The sequence below is a fragment of the Peromyscus maniculatus genome, chromosome 13 (genome assembly GCF_049852395.1).
Source record: "Peromyscus maniculatus bairdii isolate BWxNUB_F1_BW_parent chromosome 13, HU_Pman_BW_mat_3.1, whole genome shotgun sequence".
Classification (NCBI taxonomy): Eukaryota; Metazoa; Chordata; class Mammalia; order Rodentia; family Cricetidae; genus Peromyscus; species Peromyscus maniculatus.
This window is the reverse complement of record NC_134864.1, coordinates 36,349,912-36,367,174: the sequence shown is the minus strand read 5'-3', so window position 1 is coordinate 36,367,174 and position 17,263 is coordinate 36,349,912. Positions and strand designations below refer to the sequence as shown.

Here is a 17,263-nt window from a genome sequence, read left to right as displayed (position 1 = left end):
GCTGCCAGTTTTAAGGATACTCTGTCATCTCCAGAGTACCTATCCAGAAAAACTGACTCCTGAGTGTGCTAAGTTGCAGCTATTTATGGCAGCAGCTAATGCATCTCTGATCTGCTGTTCCTCCATTTATATAAAGCAGAGCAGACAGGACACAAACTCTGAAGAATGTAACAGTTACAGAAATCTTGAGAAATACAAAATTTGTGTCACACTCAATAATGAAACTGAGGGAGGGAAATACATTTAGCTTAAACAAATAAAAATGCACCCAGATTCAATGAAAATGTGCTGAGTAAATATCTGTATAGCTCATTTGCCAGAACTGCTGGTAAGCTTAGGTGACAGTGAAAGACACAAAGCATAGTCCCATGTCGCGAGATATTTGTACACTGTGAAAATGCAATGCTTTATTGGTGTAATAAAAAGCTGAACGGCCCACAGCTAGGCAGGAGAGCTAGGTGAGACTTCCAGGCAGACAGGAACACTGGGAAGAAGAAAAGCAGAGTTAACAGCCAGATGCAGAGGAAGCAGGATGGGCAATACAGAGCAAAGGTAACTGAGCCACATAAAAGAATGTAGATCAAAAGATACGGGCTAATTTAAGTTATAAGAACTAGTTAGGAACAAGCCTAAGCTAAGGCCAAGCTTTAATAATTAATAGTAAGTCTCTATATTGTTATTTGTGAGCTGAGAGCACCAAAAAAAAAAAAAAAGAAAAGAAAAAAAGAAAAAAAAAATCCACCTGCAGTCAAAAACTAGCGTAATGGCTTATGGGGATTGAAGGAATACATTTTACTCCATTTACTACAAATAAATGGGAAAGAGAGGAAGCTGAGAATAGTAAGTAAACATCAATTATGACGTGGAAAATGCAGGTAAGAGTGGCTGAGCCAACTAGTTCAAAGCATTTAAGAACTAAGAATAGGCTGAATGTGAGCAGTTGGGAGTCCAACCTGGGCTATGCAGTGAGTTCCAGGGCAGCCTGGGGTACAGTGTAAGACACCATCTCAAAAACAATAATAATAATAATAATTAATAATAAATATTATATATTTTTTAAACAAGCCAACTTCTACCAAGCACAAGGCTCTAGACTCAATACTAATACACACACACACACACACACACACACACACACACACACACACACGGGGGGGGGGGGTGGGGGGTGGGGGGTGTCAGCAGGGTAGGGCTGACCAACTGCAAATTATCTAAAGAAAGTTCATTAAAATGTTCTAAGGATTCACCCCAATGTACAATAACTGAAGAAGAGAGCTTTCCTATGTCCTTTACCACAAACTTGACTTTTACCCCAATTCTTATCTACTTAAAATTCTTACCTGGAACTCAGCAGTTTTGGGATTGCTTATGTGAACTGCCTTTGTTTCAGAGATATCCAAGCCGAGTTTATCAGCAATATCTTCTTGGGAGCACTTAAGAACATGTAAAATAGATTAGTATGGGCAATGGCTAACTCAAAATTTAAAAGTATTTAATGCTATCATTCAATTTACAGTGGTTTCTTAGCAATGCACCTTCTTTATATAAATCAGTAAGTTAATAATAAGCTAAGAGTCTTATCTATTAGGTCTGACAATAATTTATCATTTGTAATTCACCAAGCTTAGGCCCACAGAAGATACAATTAACCACGAAAAGCTCTCTATGATGAGCTATAGCCACAACATGGAGCTGGTTAACATTTCCTGTAGAGATGAGGGTTTAACCCACACCCAGTCCTTTTTGTACTAGGCCCGCATTGACCTTTCCAGTCTAAGTTCCTGATTCCTATCTGTTTTCTGAACACTACATTTTTGCCTGCCTTTATGTAGGCAAAAATGTCCCAGTACCACATTCAGGCCAACCCAAGGCTCTAGCTACATAAGTGACTTCTCTTGCACCTCTTATGTAAAAATATCTCTAGCAGTACCATTAAGAGTCCCTGTGGTGGTTTGAAAGAAAATGGCTCCCAAAGGAGTGGCACTATTAGGAGGTGTGGCTTTGTGGGAGGAAGTGTGTCACTGTGGGGGCGGGCTTTGAGGTCTCTTTTGCTCAAGCTTCCCTCAGTGTGACAGCCAGTTGACTTCCTGTTACCTCTAAGTCAAGATGTAGCACTCTCAGCTCCAGCATGATGTCTGCTTGCATGCCGCCATGTTCCTCACCATGACGATAATGGACTAAACCTCTAAAACTATAAACAAGCCCCCTCAATTCAATGTTTTCATTTCTAAGAGTTGCTGTGGTCATGGTGTCTCTTCACAGCAATAGGACCCTAACTAAGACAGTTCCCTTCCTTGGTTTCCTCAGGCTTCCTGACTCCCAATGCAATCCCAGAAAAGTCTGCACTGATTTGGGGCAGGCTGTGGAACTGGGAGAATTCACATGACTGAACTCTGCTCACTGTTCTTTGAGATGCTCACCATTTAACTTTCCCTACACATGGCCCATGTAGCTCCTAAGACAAGTAAACTGCTTCATTCTTATCCACGGGCAGAAACCAGAGCAGTAGGCAGACGTTAGAACAAAACTCACTCTTAGATCCAACAAATCTAGTGAGGATCAAGATTTAGAAATAATGTATCTCCAAGGCCTGACAGAAAGTACTAGAAATATATATAAAATGATCAAGTGATGACAACAAATCACCACAAAAAATAAACAATTACCCCATTTTTAAAAATAATTAAACACTTAACATGAAAAGCTAGTGCCGCCAAGTTCCTCGAGGCTTATCCAAACTTTAGGCAATATTGGTCATGGAACTGTTCTAAAAGGCATCTTCAAGTAGAGGCCTTCAAAGCACTAAAGAGCTGTTGTTTGCCAGGCACTGGACCAGTAGGAAGCCTGGAGCTGAGAGAAGGTAAACAGCCAGCTCACCTGAGAAGAATTCTGTCTTCACTGCATCCTAATGCCTGCCCTAGCAACTCCTGCCTGAGCTCACTCAAGGCCCGGGCTGGCACTGATTACCATCCTACCTCAGCCTCCTCAGCGCTGACATTACATCTGTGCTAGTGTGTACCGCCAGACCCAGCTCTGCCATACTTTGTTGAAAAAGTCTTCAAACTGTAACAGAACAGAGTCCACACTACTGTGCTCCAGAGAGAAAGCCTGAACCATACTGAAAAAACACCACTTTGTCCAGTGCAGAGGGGAGTTTTTGTAACAAGATTTAAATACATTGTGATCAGTCATTTTACAAATGCATTTACATTACCTACCGGCTCTCAAACAGAACTAGCTCTGGCTGTGTGAAAGGAAAAAAGGCTCCCCAGACACAGGTCAACATCCCAATGCATCTGAGTGACCTTGTGCTTCATAATGTAATGGGAAACAATCAAGACAATCTGAAGCATTTTCAATAAGCTTCCCTCAAGTGATAGTAGCTAAGGCCTAGGAAGGAAGATGGTCTTCAATATTAGCATTTATGTGTCTACTATAAGGTTAGGGAATAGAACAAGTATAAAAGCCATAATCATAGCCGGGCGGTGGTGGCACACGCCTTTAATCCCAGCACTCAAGAAGCAGAAGGTAGGCAGATCTCTGAGTTGGTGGCCAGCCTGGTCTACAGAGTGAGTTCCAAGACAGCCAGGGCTACACAGAGAAACCCTGTCTCGAAAAACAAACAAACAAAACCCACAATCATAAGTGTTACTCTTAAGGTTAAAGTAGACATTTAATTCTAAAACTGAGTCAATTTATAAAAGAAAATATTACACCTAGTATGCAGTATTAGTAAAAAAAAAATCCTAATGCTAAAAAGTGAACTGCTTGTTAAGAAGTCAAGGACCAGCTTTGGAAGACTGTCATCACTCTTGGGCAAACTGGATTTAACAATACAGACTAGCAACGTTGAGCTGTTTAGAAAATGCAGAACTTTATAGATTTTTAAATTTGATTATTTATTTGTTCATTTTATGCACATAGGTGTTTTGTCTTGCATGTGTGTCTGTACACTACATGAGTGCATGGTGCCCACAGAAGCCAGAAGAAGGTATTAGATGCCCTAGGACTGGAGTTACAGATAGTTGTGAGCTACCATGGGGTGCTTGAAATTGAACCTGGGTCCCCTGCAAGAGTAGCCAGTGCTCTAAACCTCCAGCCCCTATAAAGACTTCTAACAGGAAACTTTATGTGAGATCTGTCCTCTCCAGCCCCTCACTCCTTTCCTCCCAGACAATGAACATAAATGTGTGACTGGACAGCTGAGCAGACTGCTCAGTATGACACTCGAGGGCTATAATTCAGTCACAAGCTTTGGCTCATACCAGGCCTGGGCTGGAATCTTGGGCGCGTACCTGTGGTTGCATGGGGGATGGAGGGACTGACAGAGAAGTTATTCTAGCTGCTATGGAGGATAGGAACACTTCCTGAGAAGAACTGGTACCATGTACATACAGTCATCAGTGGGGGGTGAAGCCTCCCTGCAGAGCAGGCCCTAGGCAAGAGGCAGCTTCTGTGCTCCTATAAGATACATGGACTCAATCACAAAATCAAAAGGCACTAATAGAAGGCAGTGAGAACTACAAGCCAAAGTCTTAACTGCAGTTAGTTTGGGGAAAAAGAACAGAATCACAAGTGGAAACAGCAACTTTGTATTTTATAAAGTTGAAATCCTTCAAAATGATAATGTATTGTTTCCTCTGTCACTGTGTATTTTAAAAAAGCACACACATTTCTCAATGCTAAGTTTTATACGTCACTGTGTGTAAAATGGTGACTGCTCACAAATGGGAATGAATGTCTACCCACGAGAGAGAGGCATGGCACTCTAAGGCTAGTGCACACGAGCTGAGGGGTCAGGCACTGGGCCCCCAGCCCTGACTCTGAGGACTGTTGTGTGCACTGTGTCAGCTCTCCCCTTTCCAGCTCCGCTTCCCACAGGTGCAGTGCCTGCTAACAGATGCTGCCTCGGACCCATCACCTAATGTTCGGAAGGGTTAGAACCTCAGGGCTAGGGCTGGGCATCAGGAAGCGAGGCAGCTGCCTCATCCACAGGTTGTTAAATCGAGCTCATTGGGCTAGCCAAGAGGAGTCTGGGCACCGCGGACATTCTCAGCCAGGGGAAACCATACAAACTACAGGCACATTTACTGCTTTCAGTGGTCAGCCTGAGGAGAGAGAGAGAGGCCAAGTTCCTTCTGATTCTGTAATAACATTCATTTCCTGATTTAGGCCTTTTATGTCAGTTTTTCAACTCAAAGCAAATGTTTGTGAACATGTTCAAAGACAAAGAAATAAGTCTAATGTGGAACAGTTCCCAAGACCTTAACCAGGGCGGCATCTAGTGGGTACAGCCACAACCAAATTAAGACCGAATATTCTAACCTAACAAATCTTTTTATGAAATTCATTGTGCACCTTCCACACTTACATCAAATATAAAGCACATGGTCATCTGTCCTTCGGATTTTTTTTTTCCCTAGGCTTTCACAGTCTTCTATGACTAGTCAAAGAAAAACTCCCCATTTTTCTTTACTAAAAATTGTACGATCTCAAGGAACAAAGTTTCTCTTTCAGAATCTGGAAGTTTCAGCAGGCTAGACTTTATAGATTCACATAAGGAATCACAGAATAGACAATTCAGGGATTCCAGGAAAACAGTCAGCCAGCCAGAAGTGAGTTGAAAACGTACCAGAGCAAAGGTAAGTGCCTCAGTGAAGCCGGCAGCCGCCATATCGAGTCTGAGGAGTTCTGTGAGCTTGTTGATAGGAACCTGAGAGGAAAGCAACACACCACACATCTCCAACCTGCTGTTTTCTTTAGCAGATTCCTGCAGAACACACCCCTCAAAGGAACCAACCCCTCCCCTCCCCAGCTAACACCCCCATCACAGCTAGCCAACAGCCTCCCACCCCGCCTCGCTCACAGGACAGCATCTGCCTTCGGGCCCAACTGAGAAAATGAATCTTCCCGTTAAAGAGATTCAACAAGAGCGCCACACTTGAAAGCTGTCCTTCTTCAAAGAACTAGTCATCACAGGTTCTCTAATCATCTGGGCATCTGTTTCGTGTCCTTCCCCTAGCAAAGGCCTCCCCTAGCAAAGCACATCCAAATGCTGCTTAATTCCCGGGTTCTGTTTGTCTCCAAGCCTTCCTGGCATTCAACAGTCAGTTGCTAACAAGAGGAGTGTTTATTTAAAGGTGCAATCTTACTTGATTAGCTATGGTGTATGCTTTCGGCAGAGTCATCTGAATGTTGTTATATCCATAAGCAATAGCTGCGTCCTCCACAATATCACATGCATGGATAACGTCCGCTCTGGTGGGAGGAATTTCAACCTCAATCTGATTGCCATCACCTATGACTTCTGACTTCAGACACATCCTGGTCAGGAGCTTGGCAAGGTTTGCAGGAGATTCCCTAAAAAAAATGCACAAACCATAAGCTTCACTGGAGTAGGTGAAACACGCTTACATTCTGTTCCAAGATAGTTTCGACCTGAAATAGTAACCTCTCTTTCTGAATTGTTAGGTATCAAATATCCTAGCTTACTATCAAGCATTCTTTCAAGAAAAATAACTCGCTGTATACTTTATGCTTGAATTCTCTTCTCTCCCACCAGAAATAAGTTTCAAAGCATACCTGATTCCAACTTTCTTATTAATGAAATCAGCTCTCACCATCTCCTTTCTGTAAGCCAGCTCCTGAGAAAGAAAGTTTGAAAACTTAATCATCAGACGCAGTTTTCTAGTCTTTCTTAGTCAGTCAGTTGTTGCAGCTCTGTTACCCATCCAAGAGACTGCTCTTAGAGCCATACTCTGAAATAAACCTGAGGGGGTTTTGTTTCAGTTTTGAGAGACAGGGTTTCTCTGTGTAACAGCCCTGGCTGGCCTTGAACTCCGCTTGCCTCTGCCTCTGTGCTGGGATTAAAGGCATGTGCCACCACTGCCCAGACTAAACCTGAGGTTTCGAAATATTATTATAGAACCAATTTGTTAAACCTGATTCATGTATGAATATTTTCCGTCCTAAATTATTTTTTTACTGTTTGGAAATAATATAAATCCCGAACATTTTTCTTTTACAAGGTCATCCCACTCCTACAGTGCAACACTATCATACTGTATCATTTCTAAGATGTTTACAAATGTTTGGTCTTATGCAGTTAAAGTATATGACCAAGGGACAACAATCCAACTGTCATAATGTACCATTCATTGTACTAGTGAGACCTAGGGAGCACATATCTCAGGTCAGCCAAATGGCTCTGTGAGTAAAGGAGCTTGCTGCCATATCAGATGACCTGAATCCCACACGATAGGAGAGATGTCTCCTGCAAGATGTCCTGTGACTTCCACTTGGGTGCTATAGTTCATACACCCTAAATAAACACAATCAATCAATCAATCAATCTATCTATCTATCTATCTATCTATCTATCTATCTATCTATCTATCTATCTATCTATCTATCATCCATCCATCTATCTATTTCCTGGAACTGAGAGTCTGCTCTACCACTGAGCTAAATCCCCAATTCCCATAATTAAATTTTTTAAAAGAATAAATTTCTGTTACCATTTCCCAAGTAGAAAACCACTATGATGTCCCCAGACCTGCCTATCAATCTGCTCCAGGAGACAGTACAGTGGCTGGGAACATGTCATAAGCTGCCATTCACTCTCCTTCAAATGGCACACAACCTTACTATCTTCAGTGAAAGCACACATGCATGAACCCGAGGCTCTCCACCACCTTTGCAAACAGCTTACGAACACTTACCCACATTATCCTCGATGTGCACACTGTTAACGAGTGCACACAGTGCACGCATGAATAATGAAGAGAGGAGGCAGACTAGCTTCAAAGCTCACACTGTTAATTACTGACCTCCAAACCCTTACTCCTTTCTAGGTAGCAGCAAGACTAGTGAAAGACAACAACCTCCACGGTATCACAGACAGAAGGAGTACTGCCCCTTGGGACATCTTACTCTGTGAACAACCCCCACCCCCACCCCGCTCTGGGGTAAGTTTGCTTTCATGAGGCTATCTACACAAGGAAAAAGCAAACAAAACTTTATATTTCTCCTCTTCTTTACAAAAATATATACTGTTTTATTAAAACCTGATAATTCCTCATATTAAAAAAAAAAAAGAAAGGGAACTTTGATGGAAAGATGATCTTCACAGGACCCAAGTTCAATCCCCGGCATCTACATGATGGTTCACAACCAACTGTAACTCCAGTTCCAAGAGAAGAGATTTGATGTCCTCTTCTGGCCTCTATAAGCACTGAATGCACATGGTGCAGATACACATGCAGGCAGAGCTCCCATACACATAGAATACTTTTTGTTTTTTGAACAATGTTCTTCAAATTAGACATTTAAAAAACCATTATGAAGTTGTGCACACCTGGGTCACAGCACCGAAGGGGCGAAGCAAGAGGATCATGAGTTTGATGCCAGCATGGGCTAAGGTTCTGGTCTCAGGAAAAAAAAAAAAAGCAACCAGAAATTCTTCCTTTGTCCACATGCATGGACTTGGAATGAAGCACTGAAGATTTTCCCACCACACAGACGCCACCTATTTTTTCATTTCACAAACCCCTCAGATCCAGCCCTGGGGCTGGATATCCTGTTGGGACGGCACTGGACTTGCTCTCTTATAATGGGTAGCCCTGAAATGTCATCTTTAAAAAAACCTAAGCCCTTTTCTGTCCCTCATCTTAGCAACGCTGCTGTGTTGCTGCTGTTCCAAGCTCTGCCCTGGCACCCATGAGGCCATGTCCCAGTGAAAGCCTGGGCGCCCTTTTTTTTTCCTTTTTCTTTCTTTCTTGTTTTGTTTGTTAATAAAAGTTAACCAACAATCACCATTACAATGCAAATCAAGTGAACATCTAGTTCAGTAGTTTAGTCCTTGCCTTACATTTGTGGTACCCTGGGTTCCATGCCCAACATTAGAAAAAGCCCAAATAGAAACTACAGAATCTCGCAGGGCAGCGGTGGCACACGCCTTTAATCCCAGCACTCGGGAGGCAGAGCCAGGCGGATCTGTGAGTTCAAGGCCAGCCTGGTCTACAGAGCGCGATCCAGGACAGGCACCAAAGCTACACAGAGAAACCCTGTCTGGAAAAACCGGAAAAAAAAAAAAACAACTATAGAATCTCTAAATCAACAAAAGCTGATACTGTGATTTCAGCTGTATAGTACTTACCCACTTGCTCCATGATAATCTAGAAATAGGATGTTGGGGCAGTGAGATGGCTCAGTGGACAAAGGTCCTTGCTACATCAGCCTGGCAAACCCCAGAATCCACGTAAAGATGAATAAAGAGAATAACTCCACGACATTGTCCTCCAGCCTCCACAGACATCGTGCACATGTGCGCACGAGTGCGTATACACACTAATAATACCAAAAATTTCTAAAAGAATACCATACTAAACACTAATGTTTTGAGGAAGGGTAATGTTTTTATCTTAGCAGACATTATCACACTTATAAAACTATTTTACTGGCTGGGAGAAGTAGAGAAAGGTACTTTCCACCAAGTCTAATGACTTAAGTTCTATTCCTGGTATCCACGTGGTGAAAAGAGAATCAACTTCTATGAATTGTGGGGCACGCACACTCATATACAAATAAATGTAATCAGGGGCTGGAGAGATGGCTCAGGGTTAAGAGCACTGGTGCTCTGGGATCCAAGTTCTGTTCCCAGCACCCACATGGCAGCTCACAACCATCTGTAACTCAGTTCCAGGGATCTGACACCCTCCTCCATAACACTCATTAAAATTTTTCATTTAAAAAAAGCAATTTCATGTTCTGATTCACTTCATAAATGACAGAACAGTTTAAAAAAAAAGAAAGAAAGAAAAAAGAAAACTCTCAAAGGAACACAAGCTGATCAGAGAATTGTCTCACCGAGCCAGAATTATAACTAAACGACTGTGATAACATTCTATTCAAAATGACCACCTTACAATGGATATGGTGTCATACTCCAGTTCTTGGGGAGGGAGACAGGAGGATTATGAATTCAAGAATAGCTTCAGCTACATAGTGAATTCAAGGTCAGCCTCAGCTACAAAGCAAGACCCTGTCTAAAAAGCAACCAAAAATAAAAAATAATGTCTTAGGTGTTTTCTACCAAGACCCAATGTTTAACAATAACTGCTTACTTCTAATCCAGTCTGAATACATTCAGAGTCACTACAGTGACGGTCCTCAGCAATTTACAGATTCCAATGTGAACATACTAACCGAGTAATCATAAAAGGGATGAGACTAGAAATCACCCAGCTACCTAGGAGATCACAGTATTATGGTACCATGTAATACACCATGAGGACAGCTACAGTCAGGCATCTGCACTTAAATCCTTGCCACACTTACTAACAGACACTCTATTAAACATTCCAGGCCTCACCATCTCTCTACAGAAAGGCAGCACACCACTCCCCCACACTGAGAACTGAATCCCTGAGACACGGTGCAGTGTGTGTTGCAAGGCTGAGTAGATGTACAGATGGATTAGTCAACACAGAGAAACAAACACTCAACAACCACAATGGGTAATATAGCCAGGACTACCATTATCATCAACTTTTAAGAACTTACTGGAAAGGTACTTGATTTTCCATTAGGAGAAACTACTTCAACTGCTTCAACTCTAAAAATAAAAGAAAATAGGTCAGAAATAAAATGCTTCATAAATGAGCTATAAATTCTTCAAATGCTTATGATTACTAACTGTTTTATAACTCCAGCCGCAACATGTTTGATCACTCACATCCTAACGTCGTCATTTTGACCAACCTTCCTACATACTATATTCTTCTACCACTCCAGGCCTCAAAGCTCCCTTCCCCCATCCCTTTAGGCAGTGGCCACCTGGAAAGCCTATTTCCCAGTGTGGAAGACATGCATCCTACATGGACTCTTTAACAACACTGATGTATACCCCAAACTTGACCAGGATACTATGCTGCAAGACAGGAGCTAACACATAAATCCCTGAAATACAAATGATAAAAAAAGAAAACTTCCTAACTTCAGTCATTTTTATTCTTACACATTTACTGTGAATTATAACTGAGAGTCTAGAATAAGCTGATGCTAATAGATAGTAAGGACATGCAGCTCTGTCATATACTACTATACCTCTATTTAGCTATTCCTCCATCTTTCCATTCTCAAGCCTACTGGTCGTTAAATACCACTTAAATTTCATTGCTTCCATGAGGTCTTGCCAGACTGGCCTTATAAACACCAGAACGCATACTGTTTAGAGCTCTGTCATCTCCCCAGATGTTCTAGCTACAGGAACCACATCTAAATCTACGCACTGACAGACCTTAGCTGTATTCATTCCTTGAAGCTTATATCTACGCTAGACATATAAGAGTAAAGCCTATGTCCCAATCAGGGTTTTATGTATGAATGTTTTGCCTGCATGTATATATGTATACTAATTGTTAAAAATAGTACAGGAGGCGTTAGAGCCTTGGTTTCAGAGGACTGGTCAATGATGGTGCTGAGTCAACTTACGTAAACTGATTTTCACAGTATTCACTGAACATGGTGACAATAACGTCAAGCACGATTTTTGCCTGCAAAAGAAAACATAAATATTATGGCAATTTATAAGTATATTCTCACTCAATTCAGATGTAATGAATATTTATTATAATTTAGTGTTCAAACACCTAAAAATGAACCCTTATATACACATTCTAAGAAAGGAAGTAGAATAAAAACTTAGGAACAGGCTTGTTCTTATCTTCAGGTGTTCTCTATTTATGCAGCTCTCTGAGAGTTACAATCCATGACTGAGACAAATCGTTTAGTTCCCCCAACCCCAACCCTGGATTATGAGGTTTCAAGAGAGACAAATGGCTAGTTACTGAAGTAAATGTTATCAATTTCGTAAGTCTCTGAAGCCAGACTGCTGGATTCCTGGCTCAACCACTTACTAACAATGTGACTTCAGATGATCTACTTTATTCTCTCTGCATCTCAGTTCTCTCACTGGTTAAGTAGAGATAGTAACAATTCCGACCTTTGTTAACTATAAGAATGAACACACAAACACAAAGTACATGGAACATCCCTAGGCAGTAAGGCCCTCTAAGTTCTTGGGCTAAACAAACCTTACGGGGGCTGGAGAGATGGTTTAGTAGTTAAGAGCACTTGCTGCTCTTACAGAGCACCCAGCTCAGTCCCCAGCACCCACATGGCAGTTCACAACTGTTGAAGGCAAGTCCAGTTCTAGGGAATCTGGTACCATTTTCTGGCCTCTGCAGCCACCAGGCATGTATGCAATGCATATATACACATGCAGGCAAAACACTTGTACACATAAGATAAATAAATCTTTAAACAACAACAACAAAGGCAAATAGTACACACAGTTAAGAGATACAAATCAAGTGCCTCCAATAGTCTCCAACGCTGCAGATCTAGGGGAGAGTCTCCTCAGGGTCCTGTTTCCACATGCCAGTCTCCTAATGCTACAGGATCTCTCTTCATTTGCTTACTACATACTCTCTCAGCTTTACTTACCATGTATAAAGAACAAAGCTTTCCTAGCAATCGAATCCAACATTTGTAGGAATTGAAAGTGAGCAGACAACTAGTAAGCTACACAGTCTAGATAGTCAGGGATGTCAGCTATGAAGTCACTAGGGATAAAAGTCCGTTTTACCCAATTCTTCTGGTTGGTTGGTTGGTTGGTTGGTTGGTTTTTCGACACAATGTCTCAAGTAGCCCAGGCTAGCTTTGAACTTATGTAGCCAAAGAAGACCCTCAGTTCCCTATCTTCCTGCCCCTCTCAAGGGTTGGGATTCTGGGCATACCACTTTCTTTTTTTGAAGAAAAACTTTCCACGTACACAAGAGCACAGACTATTCACTTAAATTAAGCTGATGAAGTAATACAATTGCAGACTCTCCAGTCACAAGTCCGTATTGCTAAGCCAAGAAGCATACACTTATTAAGTTCCTAGCACTGGAAAGACATTAGTTGTTCATTAAGCGTTTGTAAATTAATGCAAGTACCATAAACAAGCTGTAGATTATCCACATCATTTTAATTTTTTAAATTTCAACAATATGTTCCCACCTCTTATAACATTTTAAACTTTAAAATCAGTCTTGGCCTAGAAGTAAAATGTATCTTGTCTAACGGTATATAAGTTAACAAAAGATTTAATTTACCTTAGTGAGGTCAGTTCCTGTGCATTCAATAAATATATTCTTAGTATTTACTGTTATTTTTGAATGATTCCCTGTAAACAATAACAAAAATTTCAGAGACATGAAATAATACAAAACTTAATTTAAAAAAAAATCACTTTTAAACTTAGAAAACAATCTAAATACCCTAGAAGTAAGGGGATATACAACTTTTTTCCTTTGATTTTTATAGACAGGGTATCATTAGCCCAGGTTAACCTAGAATTCACTATACAGCCCAGGCTACAGTGATCCTCCTGCCTCAACTTCCCAAGTACTGAGATTACAGATAAGAGCCACTATGCCTGGCTCTAGGATATGTCTATTTTCTTTATACAATTATTTATTTAGTGTGATGCCATGGCACATGTGTGGAGGTCAGAGGACAGCCTCAAGAGTTGTTCTCTTTCCACCATGGAGCTTCCAGGAATCAAACAGAGCTCAGCAGGTGGGAAGCCAAGTGCCGTCATCTTCCACTGAGCCATACCACCTGACCTGGGATATGAGACTTTTAGGCTCCCATTGCAAACTGGAAAATACAGATAATCTTTACCATCCTATAACATAATTGCAAACAATCCCAGTACTCAGGAAGAAAAGGCAGGTGGATTTCTGGGAGTTTAAGGCAAGCCTGATCTAGACACCAGTTTTAGGACATCCAGGGTGATGAGGAGAAACCCTGTGTCAAAATAGAAAACAAACAGCTACAAACAAATCACTAAGGTTCAGAAAGATTAAACTACCCAATCATGATCACAAACTATGAAGCATAAGGTTAAGATGAGTTTGGATCTAGTTAACTTGGTCCACATCCTTGACCAGGGACTGTGGGCATCTGCAATCTCAACAACTCCTTGTCATCCCGAGTCAGCTAACCCTCCTTCTGGTCTCCCCAAAGACACACATCTGCAGCTTAGCCATGACTAAATCCACTAAACACATTTAAACTGCTTCATGAGCTCCTTCACAAAGGAATTAAGAGTACAACATTTAAATAACAGTTTTAGTTTATAAAATTACAAATCAGAGCTTGAGTTCAACAAAGAGACTTGCTGTTAATACTGAAACACCTAAATAAAAGTAAACCAAAATTTCTCTCTTTCTCTTCTTTTACCCAAAGGACCAGTGCACTTGCCACTTAAGCCTGGCAGCCTGAGTTCAATCCTGGAACCCACGTGGTGGGAGGAGAACAGACTCTTAAAAGCTGTCCTCTGACCTCCGCATGCCATGGCATAGATGCTCATGCACAAGCCCAGCTACATACGATAGCCAGACACTAAAAATATCTAAAACCCTGAAGAATGGGACAGAACCCATAGATTAGTATCAGAACATCCTTCACATGCATAAATATTTTTACAGTTACAAATTAAATGTACACCCTATGTCATTCTAAATAATATCGTTTACATAAAAATCAGCAGTTAAACTAAAGGTTTGGAAAAATATATACAAAAAACTTTTAAAATAAAATCTATGGGGCCGGAGAGATGGCTCAGTGGCTTAGAGCACTTGTTGCTCTTGCAAAGGACCTGGGTTCTGTTCCCAGCACCCGCGTGGTGATTCATAACCATCTGTAACTCCTGTTTCAGAGGATCTCTGTTCTGGCCTCCAAAGGTACCAGGTACAAATGTGGTGCAGAGACATACATGCAAGCAAAACATTCAAACACATAACATTTTTTTTTCATTTTTAAATAATAACATCTTCAAAAGACCTGAGATTCAGATCTAAAGTTAATGACTGCCTCAGTCAGCCTATTGAGAATTCCACAAAAGCACTAAACAGAAGAAACTGCAAAGATCCATGCTCTTTCTGAACTTACTCACCATTTATAATTGGAGGCATCGAGAGGACCACACCATTGCTGTCATAGATAACTGGGTACAGGGGCTTATTTTCAATGATATGTAAATAATGCTTAAGGTGGTTGTCAGTCTGAAAAGAATTAAGTCAAACAAAATGATTTATTTCTACTTTAGCCAGCTGACATTAATCTGTTATTAAAAAAAAAAGTCAGAAAAACATCAAAAATGTTCCAAATGACAGGAAGCTATAAACTTACAAACTTTTCCAGTATAAATGGGTATCTTAATGTTTGCATACAGTCTCTCCTACTGTGAGATGAGGAACTGGTCACTTTCCCAGAGTGAAAATAGATTGGCATTGGCACTGCTAAGTCATCACAAACAAAATGCAGCCATCACAAAATTCCAAAAGACAAATTAAGTCACTGGTAAGTTAAGAGAAATTGTACAAGATCTACTTGTCATTTTCAATGTTAAATGATGGCTGAATCCATCCTCACTGTTGAAGCTCTAAGATGCTAACAGGGATAGATATTTTATAATGGTATTCCTCACATACACAAAATAGCTAAATTTCTAATTATACACACAAGAGTGTTAATTCAACACAAATGTGAAAATTAAAAATAGAATATAGTTTACTTACTGGCTCTCAGTTCTTGAATAACCCAGACATAGCGGCTTATGCCTTTAGTCTCAGCATTCAGGAGGCAGAGGCAGAAGGATCCTCATGAGTTCAAGGCCAGCCTGGTCTAATAGTGAGTTCCAGGACAGCCAGGGTTATATATATAGACACTGTCTCAAAACAAACAAACGAGCAAACAAAAAAAACAAAAGCTAACAATAAACAAAACCAGCCAGGTGGTGGTGGTGCATGCCTTTGATCCCAGCACTTGGGGGGCAGAGGCAGGCAGATCTCTGTAAGTTCGAGGCCAGCCTGGTCTACAAAACAAGTTCCAGGGCAGGCCCCAAAACTACACAGACCCTGTCTCAAAAAACAAAACAAAAAACAATAAACAAAACCAAATTGTGATCCAGGCCACAGCTACTTAAACTGTGGGTTACAACTTTATATGGGCCACATGACTGAATATAGATGTTAACAAAAATTTGGCAACAGTGAAAGGTTTTTAAAGACACACCAACCAAAAACTAATTCAAAATCAAACATGTGATGAATGTGATGTGTTTCTGGCAGCGCTTACCCAAGCTGCCATGCCTTCAATGCAGTCTGGCTTCAGAACACATAGAAAGTAGGGGCATAGCATCCCATATGCACCTCAACCCAGACTCACTACTATTGCATGCTATGATCTGCAGTGATTACACTGAACACAGAAAATCGGATCTTGTAGAAACACAATAGTTTAATTACGGAGAACAAAGACTTTATGAACTTGAAGGTTTCCTGCCTCTGCCTCCAAAATGCTGGGATTCCACACATGCACCCCTTGCCAGCTAACAAAGACCTAATATTTTCTTGTTATTCCTTAGCCCATATTAAATTATTTATCCTTAGATTATACTGTGTCAGAATGAATTCTGGCTTAGGAATAGAACAGGATTCTCAAACATTTCTTAAATTTCTTAATTCTCTGTCATTCTGTGTTCAACATTTACATGAAGCATTGACAATTATAAATCAAAATATCAACTCTGAAAAATACTAAGATGCTCCACATCCTACAGTATCAAATATTTGATACTTTATTTGTAAGGTAAGTATAGTGACTCCCTCAAAACCATTGTTGTAAGCCATGTATGTTAACTGCAAATTGAGAAGGAACACACGAATGTCTATTTTATTTTTGGTTAAAAAACAAAAACAAAAAGATACTGAGCCAGTGAGACGGCTTAGCAGGTAAAGATGCCTTCCTCCTACAAGCCAGGCAACCTGAGTTCAATCCTCAGAATCCATTCTGGAAGGAGAAAACCAACTTCTAATAGGCCTCTCTCTGACCTCTATATCCAGCCATGGCGTACGTGTACACACACACACACACACACACACACACACACACACACACACACACACACGGAAGACTTTTTTACCTTGTATATATTCATTAGTTCACAAGCTGTATACTCCTTGGTCTTACTAAGAGGCTTGAATTTGATATCTGAAGGACGTTTCGCAGTGAAGGTAAATGGGCCTGATAAAGTGTCCAAGTCATGAGTGCCAATAGCGACCAAGGCTCTTTTTCTAAACGTTCAAGGGCAAAGGAGGAGGAGAAGGAAATGAGAGCGGGAGATCTTAATATTCTGAAGATAACAGAC

The 17,263-nt window shown here is 40.9% G+C and overlaps 1 protein-coding gene across 1 annotated transcript in view; it reads right to left on the bottom strand.

Moving 5' to 3' along the window:
- The window catches only part of Farsb (phenylalanyl-tRNA synthetase subunit beta), a 63,153-nt gene that overhangs the window by 29,358 nt on the left and 16,532 nt on the right, over positions 1 to 17,263 (bottom strand). The window contains exons 6-14 of the mRNA XM_006972125.4: positions 17,039 to 17,189; positions 15,008 to 15,116; positions 13,161 to 13,231; positions 11,494 to 11,555; positions 10,564 to 10,615; positions 6,583 to 6,644; positions 6,153 to 6,360; positions 5,633 to 5,713; positions 1,341 to 1,433 (exon numbers count right to left, since the gene is read on the bottom strand). Coding sequence (XP_006972187.1) covers positions 1,341 to 1,433; positions 5,633 to 5,713; positions 6,153 to 6,360; positions 6,583 to 6,644; positions 10,564 to 10,615; positions 11,494 to 11,555; positions 13,161 to 13,231; positions 15,008 to 15,116; positions 17,039 to 17,189 — 889 coding nt within the window. The remainder of the gene's footprint in view (positions 1 to 1,340; positions 1,434 to 5,632; positions 5,714 to 6,152; positions 6,361 to 6,582; positions 6,645 to 10,563; positions 10,616 to 11,493; positions 11,556 to 13,160; positions 13,232 to 15,007; positions 15,117 to 17,038; positions 17,190 to 17,263) is intronic.